General features: G+C 29.5%; 1 protein-coding gene across 4 annotated transcripts; it reads left to right on the forward strand.

The window, feature by feature from the left end:
• Positions 1–10,107: 10,107 nt before the first annotated feature.
• Positions 10,108–15,101, forward strand: LOC102597217 (uncharacterized). 4 transcript variants are annotated; one of them, XM_015305816.1, is made up of 10 exons: positions 10,111–10,230; positions 10,659–10,740; positions 11,268–11,442; positions 11,651–11,728; positions 12,034–12,397; positions 12,521–12,633; positions 12,795–12,959; positions 13,066–13,205; positions 14,565–14,657; positions 14,752–15,101. In XM_015305816.1, exons 2-10 carry the CDS (start codon positions 10,676–10,678, stop codon positions 14,909–14,911), a joined length of 1,353 nt encoding a protein of 450 aa, XP_015161302.1. In that variant the 5' UTR covers positions 10,111–10,230; positions 10,659–10,675; the 3' UTR covers positions 14,912–15,101. The 4 variants fall into 4 exon arrangements, 3 of the variants coding, with proteins under 3 accessions (XP_015161302.1, XP_015161301.1, XP_006367969.2); XR_001472598.1 differs by having other exon boundaries at positions 10,108–10,740; positions 13,295–14,657; positions 14,752–15,080; XM_015305815.1 differs by having other exon boundaries at positions 10,111–10,740.
• The last annotated feature ends 411 nt before the right edge of the window (positions 15,102–15,512 follow it).

The following is a 15,512-nucleotide window of genomic DNA, read 5'->3' on the forward strand; positions in this document are numbered from 1 at the left end:
TGATTTAGATAATAACAATAAAGTAGATATAGTTAGGCTAAAAAATTAAATTATTGTTGTTTTATTTTATCAAACAAAAAATGAGATTTATTTTTAACAATTCGTTATTGTTTTATTTGATTAGAAAGTGTATGCTTAATTTTGATGTGAATTTTAAGAGTAATAAAAATATAAAAATATAAAGTAAAAGGATATAGAAATGATGTCAAAATTATATATCGTACCCTCAATATTTAGATTTATTTTACTTTACTTTGATTTTATGTATAAAGGAAAAATATAGTTTTTATAATGATTAGACAAAATTTTAGACACATTAAAAAAGAAATTGTTTCAATTAAGAATGTGGTTACACATCTTTTTTGAAAACATTTTAAAAGAAAATTCAAGGATGTGGTGACACACCTTGGTAAAATTATTCTAGTAAATATTTTATTTCGTTAAAATCAAGATGTGAGACATAGAATATTAGGTACACACTCAAGAGAAGAAAGCAGTTATGCTTCGAAGCTATTAAATATCAAAAAAAAGAATGCAGTTACGCATCTAGGTTGAGAACAAATAAAAGTTCAACAATAAAAATATGAGCAAAACTGTAGCATATAAAATATATCCAAAAATAATTTAAAAGTAAGTATAAGTCAATAAAAGCGATCGTGTTAAAATCACAGGACTCGAGGGATGCCTAATACCTTCCCCTCGGTCAACAGAATTCCTTACCCAAATTTCTAGTTTGCAGACCAAAATTAAAGAGTCATTTCCTTTTGATTGGGATTAAAAATAAAAGATGACTTGGAACACCATAACTCAATTTCAAGTGACGACTCTGAAAAAATAAAAATAATCCCTAATCAATACTGTCACTTTAATTGAAAAAACCCTTCCGTCGTGCGAAAATGGGTGTGACAATCATGCTTTTAAAATGTCACATAATTATATCTTTGCCCTAAAATATATCACTCAATTTTGCATGTACATAGAAGTTCTACGAGACCTAATCTAACGAGACAAATTAAAAATAAATGTCCAAATTCTCTATTCCAACTATATTTTTGTTTAGGACAAATAAATAAATGATTCATATACAAAAAATTGACTTACTAAATGTATTAGATAATTTTTCTACTGATGTTGAGAAACATATATTTCTTGAATTCAACAAGGTTTAAAACATAAAAAAAATGGACTCAATTCTCACAAGTTGAACCCAATGTTATTTTTCATCTTAATTATCGCATAAAATATTGATTAATTTTAAAATACTCATGTTTATAAATAAAATAAAATAAATGTTGAGAAAATCTCCTATTTGTTAGCATATTGACAAATTATTATCAAATTCCCTATTGTCTGACGTTGCATTCATGTCTGCAGGGTGGGATTGATTAACTTTTTTCTTTCAAGATTGTCACAGTCCTGAAAGTTTACTTGTTTTGCTTTGGGTGGCTAGGTCGGAGCCGTGTTATGTTTAGGGTTGTCATTTTTTATATTGTTAAAAGAAATATCATGGACAAATTTTATTTAAAAAATGAGTAGAAAATATAATAACGTTTAAACTTATTTAAAGTATGGATCATTGTAATAATTGAGAAATGAATAGAGTTTAGTTAATTGTATCATCCTTTCTTACGTGCACTATATGATTTGTTGTCCTGACAATTGTCATGAACCCACATTATTATTCTTATATTCACCTTTTTAATTTCCCTTTCATTATTTGTATTCTCTCATTGTTGAATATTCTGAAGTCTCTCAAACGGTCAAACTCTTTACATTATGCAAAATATATTATTGTGTGTTTATAAAAAGATCAAATGTGTTTTTTGGTGTCTTCTTCAAATTTCAAGTATTGCAAAAAATCAACACTATTTTAATATCTCTATATCAGCTTATCAAATATACCACAACACTATTTCAATATTATTATACAAACTTTTCGAGTTAGATTTATCATGCGAACTTTATATTATATTTTTTCATTGAAAATTTACATTATTTATGTTCTTATTTCATAAGGTATGCGTATATCATATCCTCTCCAAATCTTATTTATAAGATTACATTGAATATGTTATATATAGTTAATTATTCAATTTATATATGTCAACTAAAATAAATAAATTTTATCTATGAAATTTGGCTTTAGACACCAAAACTTGTTGAGACGGTCATGTCCAAGTGTTATTCTCATAGAGTCTTACAAACATATTACTACCTTTAAAGGAATAATAAACATATGTATCGATCAATAAACTTATATATTCAATAAATTATTTTTCTTTAAAAAGATTTATCTTTCAACATACATATTTTATCATGAAAAATCGCAATACTTTATGTGTCGTTCAATAATGAAAGAGAGTAACATTTTATCTCAAGTGACATTCATTCACGGAATTAAAGAATTCAATCATATTCTAATGAAAATACATATGATCAACCATCAAATGAATTCGATCAACTAGTTCTCGTCAAAATGGAACAAGTTAATTATGTGGAAATTCCACTATTTACCACATCAATATTTATCAAGGACATTTATCGATAATATAAAAAAATTAGCATTTTAATTTCAAATCCTACCCGAAAGATTAAAATTGATATTCATATTCTTTAAAGTGAAACGATAGGCGTTTGTGTAAAGTTAAAATGGTAAACTAAGTTATGGAGTAAAATATTTTTTAGATTTTCTTTTTCAATTTTGTTATGTTCGGATGGTCAAAATTTTCTCTAGAAAAATAAGTTGCTTAAAAATAAGAATTAGGAAAAACAAGCTACAAGTAATATTCCACATTAATTTTATATTTATAAATAAAAATATAAATAACTAATCCTCTTTGATATCGTAAACAAAAATGTTGCCAAGACAATAAGATCTGGTCAGCAGACATGCTCTCGTGATCCCATTGTCTCATCTTTATTTTGTTTTAATTCTAAGATTTTCGTATGAGTCTCATTAAATTCGACTTTTGCACTTTTTTACGAGCGGTGTTTTAAGTCAGTGGTGGATTCAGAATTTTCATTTAGGGGCTCGAAAAATAAAAGTATAAATGTGTAAATAAGGATTTTTGCTCAGGGGTTCAAAAATAAAAGTATAAACGTGTAAATAAGCACGTTTTTTAAAATGCTATCACAGGGATTCAAACTGGTGACGTGAAGCTTAATTTCAGGGGGCTTGCCGTTGCGCATCAGTCTCTCCTTGTTGTTGAGGGGTTCAAAATATATATATATATATATATCTACAAAATTATGGAAAATTTACCTTATATATACAATGTAATTTTTTTGCCGAGGAGGTTCGGGTGAACCCCCTGAAACCCACCTGCGTCCGCCCCTGCTTCAAGCATGTTTCTTTTCATTTTTGGAGCTTGAATCTGAGACCTCTAAAGTGAAGGGATTTCAATCATCTCACTGCAACTTATGTTGGTGTGATCTCATTGTCTTCGTGGGTGGAGCTAGAAGCCCGACTATGAGTTTGATCAAATTCAATAATTTTTGCTTAAATAATGTATTTATATCAAAAAAGCTATTAAATATGTACAAATATTAAATTTAGAACACATTTATTAACACTTTAAAGTATTATTATAATATTCAAAATTTATAAAATTAAAATTCTGACTTCGCCTCTGATTATTGTATATCACCAGATAGAAGTGTAAAATATACTATTAAGTAGTTTCCAAGAAGTTGCTACTCAGATTTCAGCTGTAGGAGCACTGAACAATAACATAATGTTTTCTGCACAAAGATTATTTCTTCAGATTTTTAAATTATTAAAATTTACTGCAACCCAAGTGGGTATGTTTTTTGGCATATTGATAATGATCCAATTGCTAATAATTCCCCTAAAACAAGGAGAATTATTTTAATTGATAGAGACACTTTTTTGATAGAGACACTTTTTTTTTTGTTTCCCACCTGGTTTCTGGAGTTCACACTGGAGCCCAGATTAAATTTGGATCGCGCACTATAGGTTCAATTTGGAAATAACGCTCCCAACATGATTTTCTCCATACCTAAGGCTAGAATTCGAGACCTCAGGTAAAGGGTAAAGCAGTCTCATCACTGCATGACAATCCATGTTGAGTAATTGACAGAGACTTGATCACTCATTTGGGTTATTTTATGTCCTAATTATTTAGTTGGTGTAAATAATTTTAAAATACATATTTGATAATGTTACATTAGGTCAAAAAACTTGATAAGAAAACAATCATATAAGAAAAAAAAATTCCAATAAGTTGTTGGGAAGATTAGTTGCTTCTCAAAAAGGAGAGTCCCTTATTAGTTAGGAAATTTTTTCTTGTTTTACTTTATAATTTATTTTTTATTGATTTAATAAAGAGCAAGTGTCCTTAACAATTAATTTTTTAAGTACAGTAAGTTCACACACCTCAAGTTTTTCTACTATTTTTTTCAGATTTATATTTTTCAATATTTACTTATTTAACTAATTGTATATCCTTAAAATTCAAAACATTACATATATACCAGCTTAGTGTTTTATGAAATCTTTTTTCTAAATAAGTATGTAATATATATATATACTTATTTTTTAAAAGAGTTTTTTGGGTAATCTCTTTTTATGGCATAAACATCTGCGTTAATTTCCCAATAATAAAACTCCAACCAAAACTAATTAATTTAAAATTTCATGAAAAAAAATCCTTCCCTTTCAAAATAAGTGTTGCTTAATAAGAGAGACATTATTTCAAAATAAATGTCATCTTAAAATTTAAGACACAGATAGTAATTATTTCTAATTATATTCTTATATTAAAAACTACTTCTTTTTATAATACTCAATTTAAAAAAATTAATAATTAATAAATGTGAAATAAATTAAAACAATACTTATTTGAAATAGGGGAATTTTTTTTATTTTAAAAAAATGACCTGTAATGGTCGACAAAGAAGAATTGGATCCACGTAAGTACATAATAAGTACAAAAAAGAAGAAAAAAAAAGATCCGCATATTCAATATGGATCCCTGAATTTTCAACAAAAAAACACTTTATTCCTAAAACTTTATCCCAAAATAAGTTTTGGCATTATTGAGCTTTTGATTTAACCTCCTTAGGCTTCTTATAATTACATTGATGACCTAACAAGTTTCAATAATTACATTAAATACTTTTTAGTACGATTTTACTAATAAAGTTTTCTCGAAGAAATGAGATCTCTTGCCTTTTATAATTTGAATAAAAGAAAATGGCCTTTTTCAGATTCATTATAAATAAAAATGATGATCTCTTATAAAAAAAAATATAAAATTTTAAATAAATTATAAATGGTTAGAAAATCATTTCTATGAAATTGCTTATTATATAACTTAAAAATGACTTAAATGTCCTTCGTGTAGACTGTACCTATTAATAAATTTATGGTTTTAAAAACAAGAATATTGGGCTTTATGCATGTATAGGTTAAATGGCCAACCAAAAGAGAGCATGCTGTCCATTGTTTTATATAATTAAAATTATTAATATATATTGTTTGGCTTAATTAATTGAGAAGAGACACTAAAACGAAATAACGAGTAGTCACTTCTCCAAAATAATATAAAGAGTGGCATTGGGTGTGAAAATGCCAATAGATTATTAAATTCATCCGGAAGTTTCAATTCACCATCAATTAAACATATGATAAAATATTTTTATTAAATACTTTCAATTTAAATTTTAAAAAAACCTTCTACATGTACTGAATAAAAAGTAAAGAGTTAAATTTGCTCATGGACAAGTTGAATAAATGATACTATCAATTTATATAGGTTAGATAACTATTATGTATAATACATAAATATGACTTTTAACTTGGCTTTATGAGCTGACATCTATACTCTTTAATTTTGGATATGTACAGATAGACACTTAAATTTATATAAAATTAAACAATCAAACATATGTGTCATACGTGATATAACATATGAAGGATATAAATCGTCATGTAGGATGTCGCGTAGGACACATGTATCTATTTAATTTATTCAATTTTATACAAGTTAAAGTGTCTATTTATCAACAATCAATATTAAAAGTTATTAATGTCAGTTAAAATCAAATTAAAAAATACATTTATGTATTATGATAATCAATAGCCAAGAGTAAAGGAAGCAAATAAAACTCCATCCAAAGAACTAGAAAGAAAAAGACATTTTAGTCAATTTTTATATGCACTATAAAAACCATATAGACAATAAAGGGTATGTAGATGCTGAGTCAATTAAAACATATTATATGGTAATGATAATTGATAATACAAAAATAACAATAGTACAATTAGGTAGCAATAAGTGGAGTTAATTTGTGTGAATATGTTATAACTTATAGGTGCATGTAACACACACGTGTTGATATGCTTTGGCCATGTGCCCTCACACTCCCATTTTCTTATTTACCTCATTACATGTATTTATGGCACAAGCAAATATTATAATGGCGTGTACCATACCATAATTTTACTCACGAGTCACATTATAAATTGTTATATAAATATAGCCTTTTTTTTTTCCTCTTTAATTTAACTGTCTATTATTGAAAACTGATTAATTCATGTGCGAGAGAGTAAGGTGGAATTCGTGCAGAAAGTTTTTGTTACGTTCACGCTTTGAGAGGTATTTTTTTATTTTATGTTTGATTAAAATTTGCAAGAATATTACTAAAATTTGTTTTATGTGCGTGTCTTTTTAATTTTGCTTCCGTTGTATACGTAGTTATAATTCTAACAAGGAAAATTCCCTGTTTATAATGAGAAAAAATATTTTGTCATTTAGACATTTTTGTGTTTTGCTTTTTTAAAATAAGAATTTATTTATTTATTATTTCCAAAATACTCATATATTTTTGTTATTTCATTTTTTTATAAAAACTAAACAAAAACCAAAACTTGGAGATGAATTTGTGCACATGCAATATACTCACAAAACTCCATCCAATACACTCCACCGAAAATAAGTTTAAAACGCAACTAACACTAAGCAAAATTTTAACCTAAGCCAAATGCCTATATTTTAATTATCCTATAGACTATAACAATAATTCAGTGTGATTCCAAAAATAAAATTTACAAAGAATTAGTATATACATACCTTATTTCTATAGAAAAAAACTTGCGGGTCATCGATCAACTATAATACGTAATAATAATAACTTAAACTGTTGGTTCATGTATGTCTCGCAAGTCGCAACAAACAAGAACCTTCAAGGAAATCATCTATGGGCTTTTTGCCTGACTTTGGTTGGCGAATAAGTTCAAATTTTTGAAACGTATATATGAACCTCTTGATGTACTCTAAGGGGTTATTTGATAGGCTGAATTAGAAGAAATAGTCCATGTATTATGTAAGGTATTATTTAGTATTATGTTTGGTAGGAATTTTAGCCTATGTATAACTAATCATCCTACATGTTATCATAGGATGTATTACTAATACCTTCCATTTGGAGGTATTAGTAATACATAGGATATAATACCATGAGATAAGTCTATGTAAAGACAAAAATATCCCTCAAATTATTTTAATTATTTTGTATTTTCTTGATTTTGTGTGGTTTTCTAATTATTTGTATTTTGAACAATTTAAAAAATTACATACATATTAAAATTACAACTTGCAATTTTTATATGTAAATACAGATGGTTTATTTCATTTTACCATTGTTGACCATCTTTTTGATATTAAAAGTAGATGATTTATCTTTTTTAAATTTAAAAATGACATTTTGTGAGTGATCAATTTATTAAGATGACAATTATTTATCCTCAAATAATTCAAGTGAAAAAATAGCAAACATGACATCAAAATAGTTCTTCTCATAGCTAGTTAGAAGGCTATAAAAAATAATATTGTCTGACAATTATCTACCTTGACCCAATTATATAATAATTCAAGGGTATATTTGGAAAAAAACTTTTTATAGAGTTTTAATCCAAATACAAGATAAGGTGGGAAACAATGAACCAAACACTTGATAAAAATAAACTTTGCATTACTAATTCCTGCCCTACTAATCCTTGCATTACTAATCCCTGTGTTATTAATCCATACGTTATTAATCGTTGCACCAAACGATCCCTAATTTTAACTTGGATATCACATTTAATCCCCCAAAGAATTTAAACTTAGTAATATGAGTATCTAATTGATATATCACGTATTGTGTCTTTACCATTAAAAAAAAAGTCACAAAACACCTAATAAGATGATCACTTATCGGTCATATTTCACAGGTCCGTCGATAGTTGTCTAGTTTTAGGGCTAAGAGTAGAAATTTTAAAAATATAGCCTGTATAGGTGTTAAAATTAGTAGGCTTTTTTAAACTTATATTACTTGATATTTGAAATTAAAGTTGAAAAAAGTAATATTTGATATACTAAGTAATTAATTTGTGTTTAGCGTGGAAAGACAATTCAAAATTTGTAAATAAAAACTTAAAACAAACTTTGAAGAATATCTAAAATTTAATTTTCAAATTTAAAATTTAAAAATAAATAAATATTTATTTAAAATATTTTTCAAATAATATTTTAATATTTTTGAATCAAATATATGGATAAAAATAAACAAGCTAGAGTGGAATATTATCTTGGTGGGGGCAAGGTGTGGGGTGTTGCCCATAATACAATGCCTCGATAAAGTCGATTCAATCATAGAATATATACACAAAATGTTTGATTATGACTTATGAGGATATCCTTATTTTTTGGATAATATACAAACAAGAAAATTAATAAAATACCTCTTCCTTTCTTGGTGGAAGTGCTATAGCTTTTGTTATTATATATATGTATACCCTATATTTTAATTTAAGACAAATTTTAATTTTATGAATTAAAAAATTAACATTTGATTTCTTTCTGATATTAAGTTTTTCGAAGAGAAAAAACTTCTTACAGTCTCACAGACGTCTTTACTAATATCTATCAATATATTTAAAGTAATAAAGAGGTTAATACCATCTATTTCAAAAGTTCTAAGAATTTGATTAATGTACTTAAATACATAAAATGCACCAAAACTCAAATCGTTGTATTGATCATTAATTACAACTTCAATAAATAATTATATAAAAAAAATAACAAACTTGAACATCATCCAATTATAGACCACACAAGTCACTAGACAAGGCAACATGATTAACAATTCGTGAATTGGGTATATATTCCACTTTATCATTGCAATCTTTGAATTTTTATATTTCTATTTTTGTTTCATACATAAATATTAAACTCAAAAATTGAAATCACATTATTTTCTTAACAAAAAACATTATCAAGAACCTCTTAGGCCTCATGTCATAATCTTGATCGTGATAAGAAAAAATCATTTAGACAACCATCACTTTCACTTTACCTAAATTTCACTTCATAACCACAATCATCGATTATCACAATATTACTAAATGCACATACTCACAAAAAGATAACTATTTTCTCTCAAAGATTTTTTGTTAACTAAAATTCATTAAGTATTTGCAAAAATTAAATATGCTCACTTGACCAACTTATATAAAAGTATAGTTAATAAATCATTTTAAATTATCAGTATCTTTAATTTGAAATAGTAAGTTCTAGAGGAAGTCCTTATGAGAGAGAAAACCTTAATAGAGTAGCTGGCTTTATTTGTTGCCTAGTAGAACAATCTTTAATATTCTCTTTATTTTATTTATTTATTTTAACAAATCATTTTTTTTTCATAACTACATAAATAATATTAATAGTTAAATTTACAGTTTTAATAACATATTCCTCTAATTAAATTTTTCTTGAAAATCTTGGCAGATAAACATGAGTTAGTTATAATTAATATGAAAAGAGGAGCAGACGTCAATAACTTTAAATGTATAACCAAAAAAAAATATTTTATTTATTTTAAAAAACATTTATTTTTCTTTTTAATCTATTTTAAAAAAATAATCTATTATTTTATTTATTTATAATATTCGAATTTCAACTTTTCACGTGACAAAAGATATTCCTACACATTTAACGTAATTTTAATTTATTTTTTTAAATTTCGTGTCAATTTCAAGTGCACCATTCTTTTGTAAAGAGTAAAACTTTTTGGCTTTGTACAGTACAAGATGATGATGATGATCATTGCTATAAAGAGTACCCACAAGAAAAAGGAAAAATGAGTTCTTCAATAGTTTCATACCTTTTCTTTCACCTTTCTATGTAACAAAGAAGAAAGCAAAAGGGGTTAATCGTATAAAAAAAAGAGGTGGGTTTTATGAGCTGATGCTGAAATTGGGTTTCTCCAATAGCATGGATCTTGGCAAATCTTGGAATAGTAGTAGTAGTAGTAGTGTTGTCAGCTCTTCCCATAGTTTTAATTTCAGTTACTTCCATTCATTAACGTCAGCTCTCTTGTTTTTGTCTTTTGGGAGTTCAGTTTCAGTACCCAAAATGGCCTTATTTAATTTCTCAACCATTATACCTTCTTTTGATGATGATTTGATTGTAAAGTTTTCATCTTTTTCATTTTCTTGAAGAAGAAAGACTCCAATTTAATCAACATCACTCTCTCCTCAACTGTTTCTTTTGTTTGTTTGCTTAGTTTTCGTGATTGTTTAGTCTTGTATCGTCAGCCCCCTTTTGTTTTTGTTCTCTTTTTAAAGACCTAGAGAATGCTGTGTGCATCATTGCCAGGGTTGAGTCATCAACAGATGTTGGTTGGTGGTGCTGTCAAGGAACTTTCAGCAGCTATGGCTTCTTTGAATGTTTATAGCAGGTAAAGATTTGTGCTTTTTTGTTCAAGAATTGATTTGGGTTTTATTGGATTGTTTTATAGTTTTGCTGTTTGAGATGATTGATTGATGGGTTGTAAGTTTCATTGTTATTTGTTTATCTATGAGTAGACCCTTTTTTTGTTTGAATGTTTACAGCAGGTAAAGATTTGTGCTTTTTTGTTCAAGAATTGATTTGGGTTTTATTGGATTGTTTTATAGTTTTGCTGTTTGAGATGATTGATTGATGGGTTGTAAGTTTCATTGTTATTTGTTTATCTATGAGTAGACCCTTTTTTTGTTTGAATGTTTACAGCAGGTAAAGATTTGTGCTTTTTTGTTCAAGAATTGAATGGGGGGTTTTGGATTTTGGTTATTGAATTGTTTATTATTTTCTTGGTTTGAGATGAGTTGATTGATAGGTTGTAACTTGTAAGTTTCATTATTACTTGGTTGTTTATTAGAAGAACAAGCATTTTGTGTTGCTAGTACTAGGTAAATTCCCAGACCCTTTATTCTTTACGATCATCAGGTGTGGTTTTGATGGTCGTGTTGGATGTTGGATTGGGAATGAGAAAGGAAGATGGAACAAATTGGCTGCTGCAAGTACAATGGCACCAAAGAAGAGGAGGTTGAGCATTTCCCCTCTGGCTTCCTCTGCTCTAGCAGAAACCCCATATACATCTAGAGCCGAATTCTATCACGAGGTTGGGATTATCATTTCTTGTGATATGCCATCTCTATTCAATGTATTCATGTTGTTAAAAAGTCCTGATTTGGTATTATTAGTTTAATTTTTGCACTTTAATCAGTTTATTTCCACTAAACATTTTAAAAGGGCCTGTTGTCATTTGTCAATCGGAGTATGGTGGTATAAATTTTGGCGCGTTTATTGAGGATTTTGCAATTTGGCAGGTTCTTAACGATGCTAGAGAAAAATTTACCCAGGAGATATCTTTCCAATCCAAGGACAAAGATATTTCTTTGGCAAAGGTATTTATGAGTGTTGCTCACCTCTTTTTGTTCACAGCAGTTGATTTATTGCATTTTCGATTTCAAATAGCAGAAATGACTACGTTTACTTTGGACTCATATTCAAAAAATGACTAAGTTCACTTTGCGAGTAGCAATTTTGCATATTCTGTTCATAAATAGTTTTTGGCATTGAGTGATGGAATGGTAGTGTATGAAATGTTGACAGTTTTCATAAAGTAAAATCGTAAATTGGTTTTCTCCTTTGTTTTTAAGTGTATTGATCGTCCCTCGCGTGTGTTTTTTGTTTTCTATTTTACGTATAGGCTTTGCTTTACGTGGCCTCTGAAGACGAGGCATTTATGGCTTTCAACCGGGAGATGGATGCTCATTCACTCCAAATTGAGAGGAGTTCAGCTTCATTGGCTTCTCATGCCACAGATTGGACTTGCGTGGAGGCCATGCCTCTTGCTGGAAAAAATATGAATGAATGGATGGTTGAGTTGGATGTTATTGCGAGAGAAGTGGAGGCGGAGCTAGTTTCAAGAGAAATAGGATGCGATTTGGTTGAAGTTTTAGATGCCGTGAATATGGTGCTTTTCAAGTCAAGGGGTTTCAAAAGGTCACCTGTACTTGTGGATTCAAAGTGTGCATACCTGCATTCAGTATTAAGCTCTGGATATTGTAGTGGTATATTTTCTTGTTCCCTCCCCGCTATCATCATTATTTTGCATATGTACGAAATCCTGCAACCTCAAAATTCTTGTTGACCGCTGATAATACGATCTGACGTAGTGCTTACTTTCTTTACAGCAATTTTGCTTAGTGTCATTTATATTGAAGTCTGTCGAAGACTTAATCTGACCATTGTGGGATCCCGAGTTGGGGAAGATTTTTTGATATGGCCTCAAACTGGAAACCCTGAGGTGTGTTGTTCTGAACTCATAGATGATGTCAACATCTGACTTTGTTCGTCCATCCTGTACCATTTTACTTCCTTTATATTCTATTCCTTCAGAAGTTTGTAATGCATGGTATTAATGCCCAATAATCTCATTGAATTTGAATTGTTTTGTTACTCTTATAGGAGCTATTCAAGGTTATCTCTGGTTATAGCTTGTTTGGTATTGTTAATGGGAAGTGTGTCGATGACCCTAGAGCAAAGGCTTCTGACATCAATAGCAATTCTTTGCCGGGGCTTGAGTTAGCAACAAACCGAGATATTATTGGAATTGCTTTGGCTAATTTGATGGTAAGATGTATTCCCTTGTAAAGAGTAGTCGGTAGCGCTGTTTTAGTTTACATTCATGCATCTCACCGTGTTGATGCTATGGTTGTAACCAAAACTATTCCTTCAGAGGCTTCACTGGAAACGTGCTTCAAGAGCAAATCATGGTTTGATGCTGACTTCTCCGCTTAGATCTGTTGATCATGCAGATGATAAGTCTAGCAAGACTAATTGTCTGAATGTCCCATTGTTGCGGCCTCAAGATTTGAGGTAACAATCTTATCCTTTCTTGTTTTCTTTTTACAACTTTTGGGTCTCGTTCCTGATTAAGCAGGCGCCACTTTCTCTTGTCCCTACAGGTTCAAGATGCTAAATTGCAACCTTTGGCATGAGAAAAGGAGAATTGAGAATATTGGACGCATATTGTTATTTTATTGATTCTGACATACTACTAAAACTCTTAACATTCCACTAAAATAACCACTTAATCAATCTTGCTGCGATATAATAGATGCTTATACCTCCATTTAAGTTTATAACATAACGAACTATAGGGTAAAAGATTCCTCACTGATCTAGCTTCATATTGGTATTAAAAGCCCTTTCTATTTCAATATACTGATCAAATTGAAAATGACTAGATACTGCATTATGCAGATAGATTGACTTTCTTTTTACATACTTTTAGCCTCTTCGCCCTCTTACTCCTTTAATGTTGTTTCTCTTCACCTCTCCGACATTCCTTTTAGAAATCCAAGAAAGCTAACCTTATCTTTCTCCCTTTCTGATCTTTAGGATTTGATGCTCTTTTTAGATACTGTAGATACAAAATATACCATGTTTGGATGCATTTATTATATTTGATAGTTGAGGCCAACTATTCGGGGTTTTTTGTTCCACCAAATCTATTAGTTTTTCTTACAAAATCAAGTCAATTCTCCTAACCAAATGTTGTTAAACAGGCAAATATGCTTGCCTGATGATCAACCATTAATTACTTAGAAAAGGAAGTGGTATGCTGGGGGTGGGGGTGGGGTGTTACAGAAGTAACAATGATACCTCATCCACTGTCACATAGAAATGCATGATGGTCTTTTTGCATCTACATTCTCTTTTAGGGGACCATCTGTTTCTGTTTAGAGATATCCATTCAGCACTCTTTCCTGCTTTTTTTCCGTTGTGCATAATATTGAGGTGGTAATAATTGGTACCTGTTATTTCTTCGTTGTATATCAAGTAACAATGAAGTAGGAATTGAATCATTTGCCAAATTGCAGTACACACATGGGACATATAGAGTTTTTAAGCTATCAAATAGGGCCATAACACTACTTGGCATTTAATGATTGTCTTTTAAGCATTATGTTTTATCTAACGTGCAGAACCATGCTAGTCTCGAGTAAGGATGGATCATTTTCCATCTTACTATTCTCGATGATAAGCAAAACGATCCAAGATTTGTGTATTTTCTTAACTAATTGCAGGTGTTGTGCTTAAATTAAGGTTTTTCTGGTTATCACTCAGAGATTTCTGACCTTTGCATTAGGTCATTAACTTGTATCTGTATGTAATATCTGTTCACTTATAATGACATTATGTCTCTCTCTGGAATGACACAATACTTTCTAGGCTGGCCATTATGGCTTCAGAAAGATTGCTCATTCTGCAGCCACACAATTGGGCTCTGAGGAGAGACCATGGAATGATGTTGTACTATAGTAGGTATGCCTTATCTGAAATTTCCTTCTTCTTTCTCATTTTCGACATGCTTTCACGGAACAGACTGTTGTTTTGACATATAAATAACATGCATCAGGGAATATGAAGAGGCAGTTCAGGAGCTTAGCATTTGCATGGCCTTTGCCCCAGAAGAAGAAGCAGAAGTTTTGGAACCATTTGTTGAGAAGCTACACTTGTTGCGAGTCGAATCGTCTTGGAAGTCTCAGGGAAAGAAAGGCCATTTAACAGTTTCTTGAACTGTTTCTGGTTTGTAGAGCCATTGAGCTTGTATTAAGAGCACAACCAGTAGAACTTTAGCTGCAATATCTTTTTTTTGGGCCTTGTGTACATATTTTCCTTCAACCAGAGGCTAAATTTGCATCCTTTCTATAATGAGATGAATAACATAAGTACTTAATGGAAAAATCTTCTTGACGCTTCTAGAAATGAGTCTTGCAATGCGTGGTCTATCATATTCATCTGCAATGTTATTAGAGTACTATTTTTTTTTTTATATAAAGATGCAAACCACTATTTTTAATGCTAATGTAATAAGATTATGAAAAGAAATAGTTTGAAAAAGCTACTTCTCCACTGCCAGTTGCATCAAATTTGTTCAAGTGATTAATCATTATTTGTAGGCTGAATATGACTGATTAGCTGATAAGATTAAGTGGAATTATCCTAGTTATAAGTACCCTCAAAAGTCCAAACATGCAATGTGGTCCCAAGTTTACAGCCACCCTCTTAAGATAAACAAAGAGATCAAACGTATCAAATAAGTGCGTTAGGCTGAATTTGAGCGAGTTAAAATGTTGAGTTAATAAATGAGTGGGTTATTGATCCATACAAAAGTTA

This window comes from Solanum tuberosum, unplaced genomic scaffold, assembly GCF_000226075.1.
Source record: "Solanum tuberosum cultivar DM 1-3 516 R44 unplaced genomic scaffold, SolTub_3.0 contig00019, whole genome shotgun sequence".
NCBI classification, from domain to species: Eukaryota; Viridiplantae; Streptophyta; class Magnoliopsida; order Solanales; family Solanaceae; genus Solanum; species Solanum tuberosum.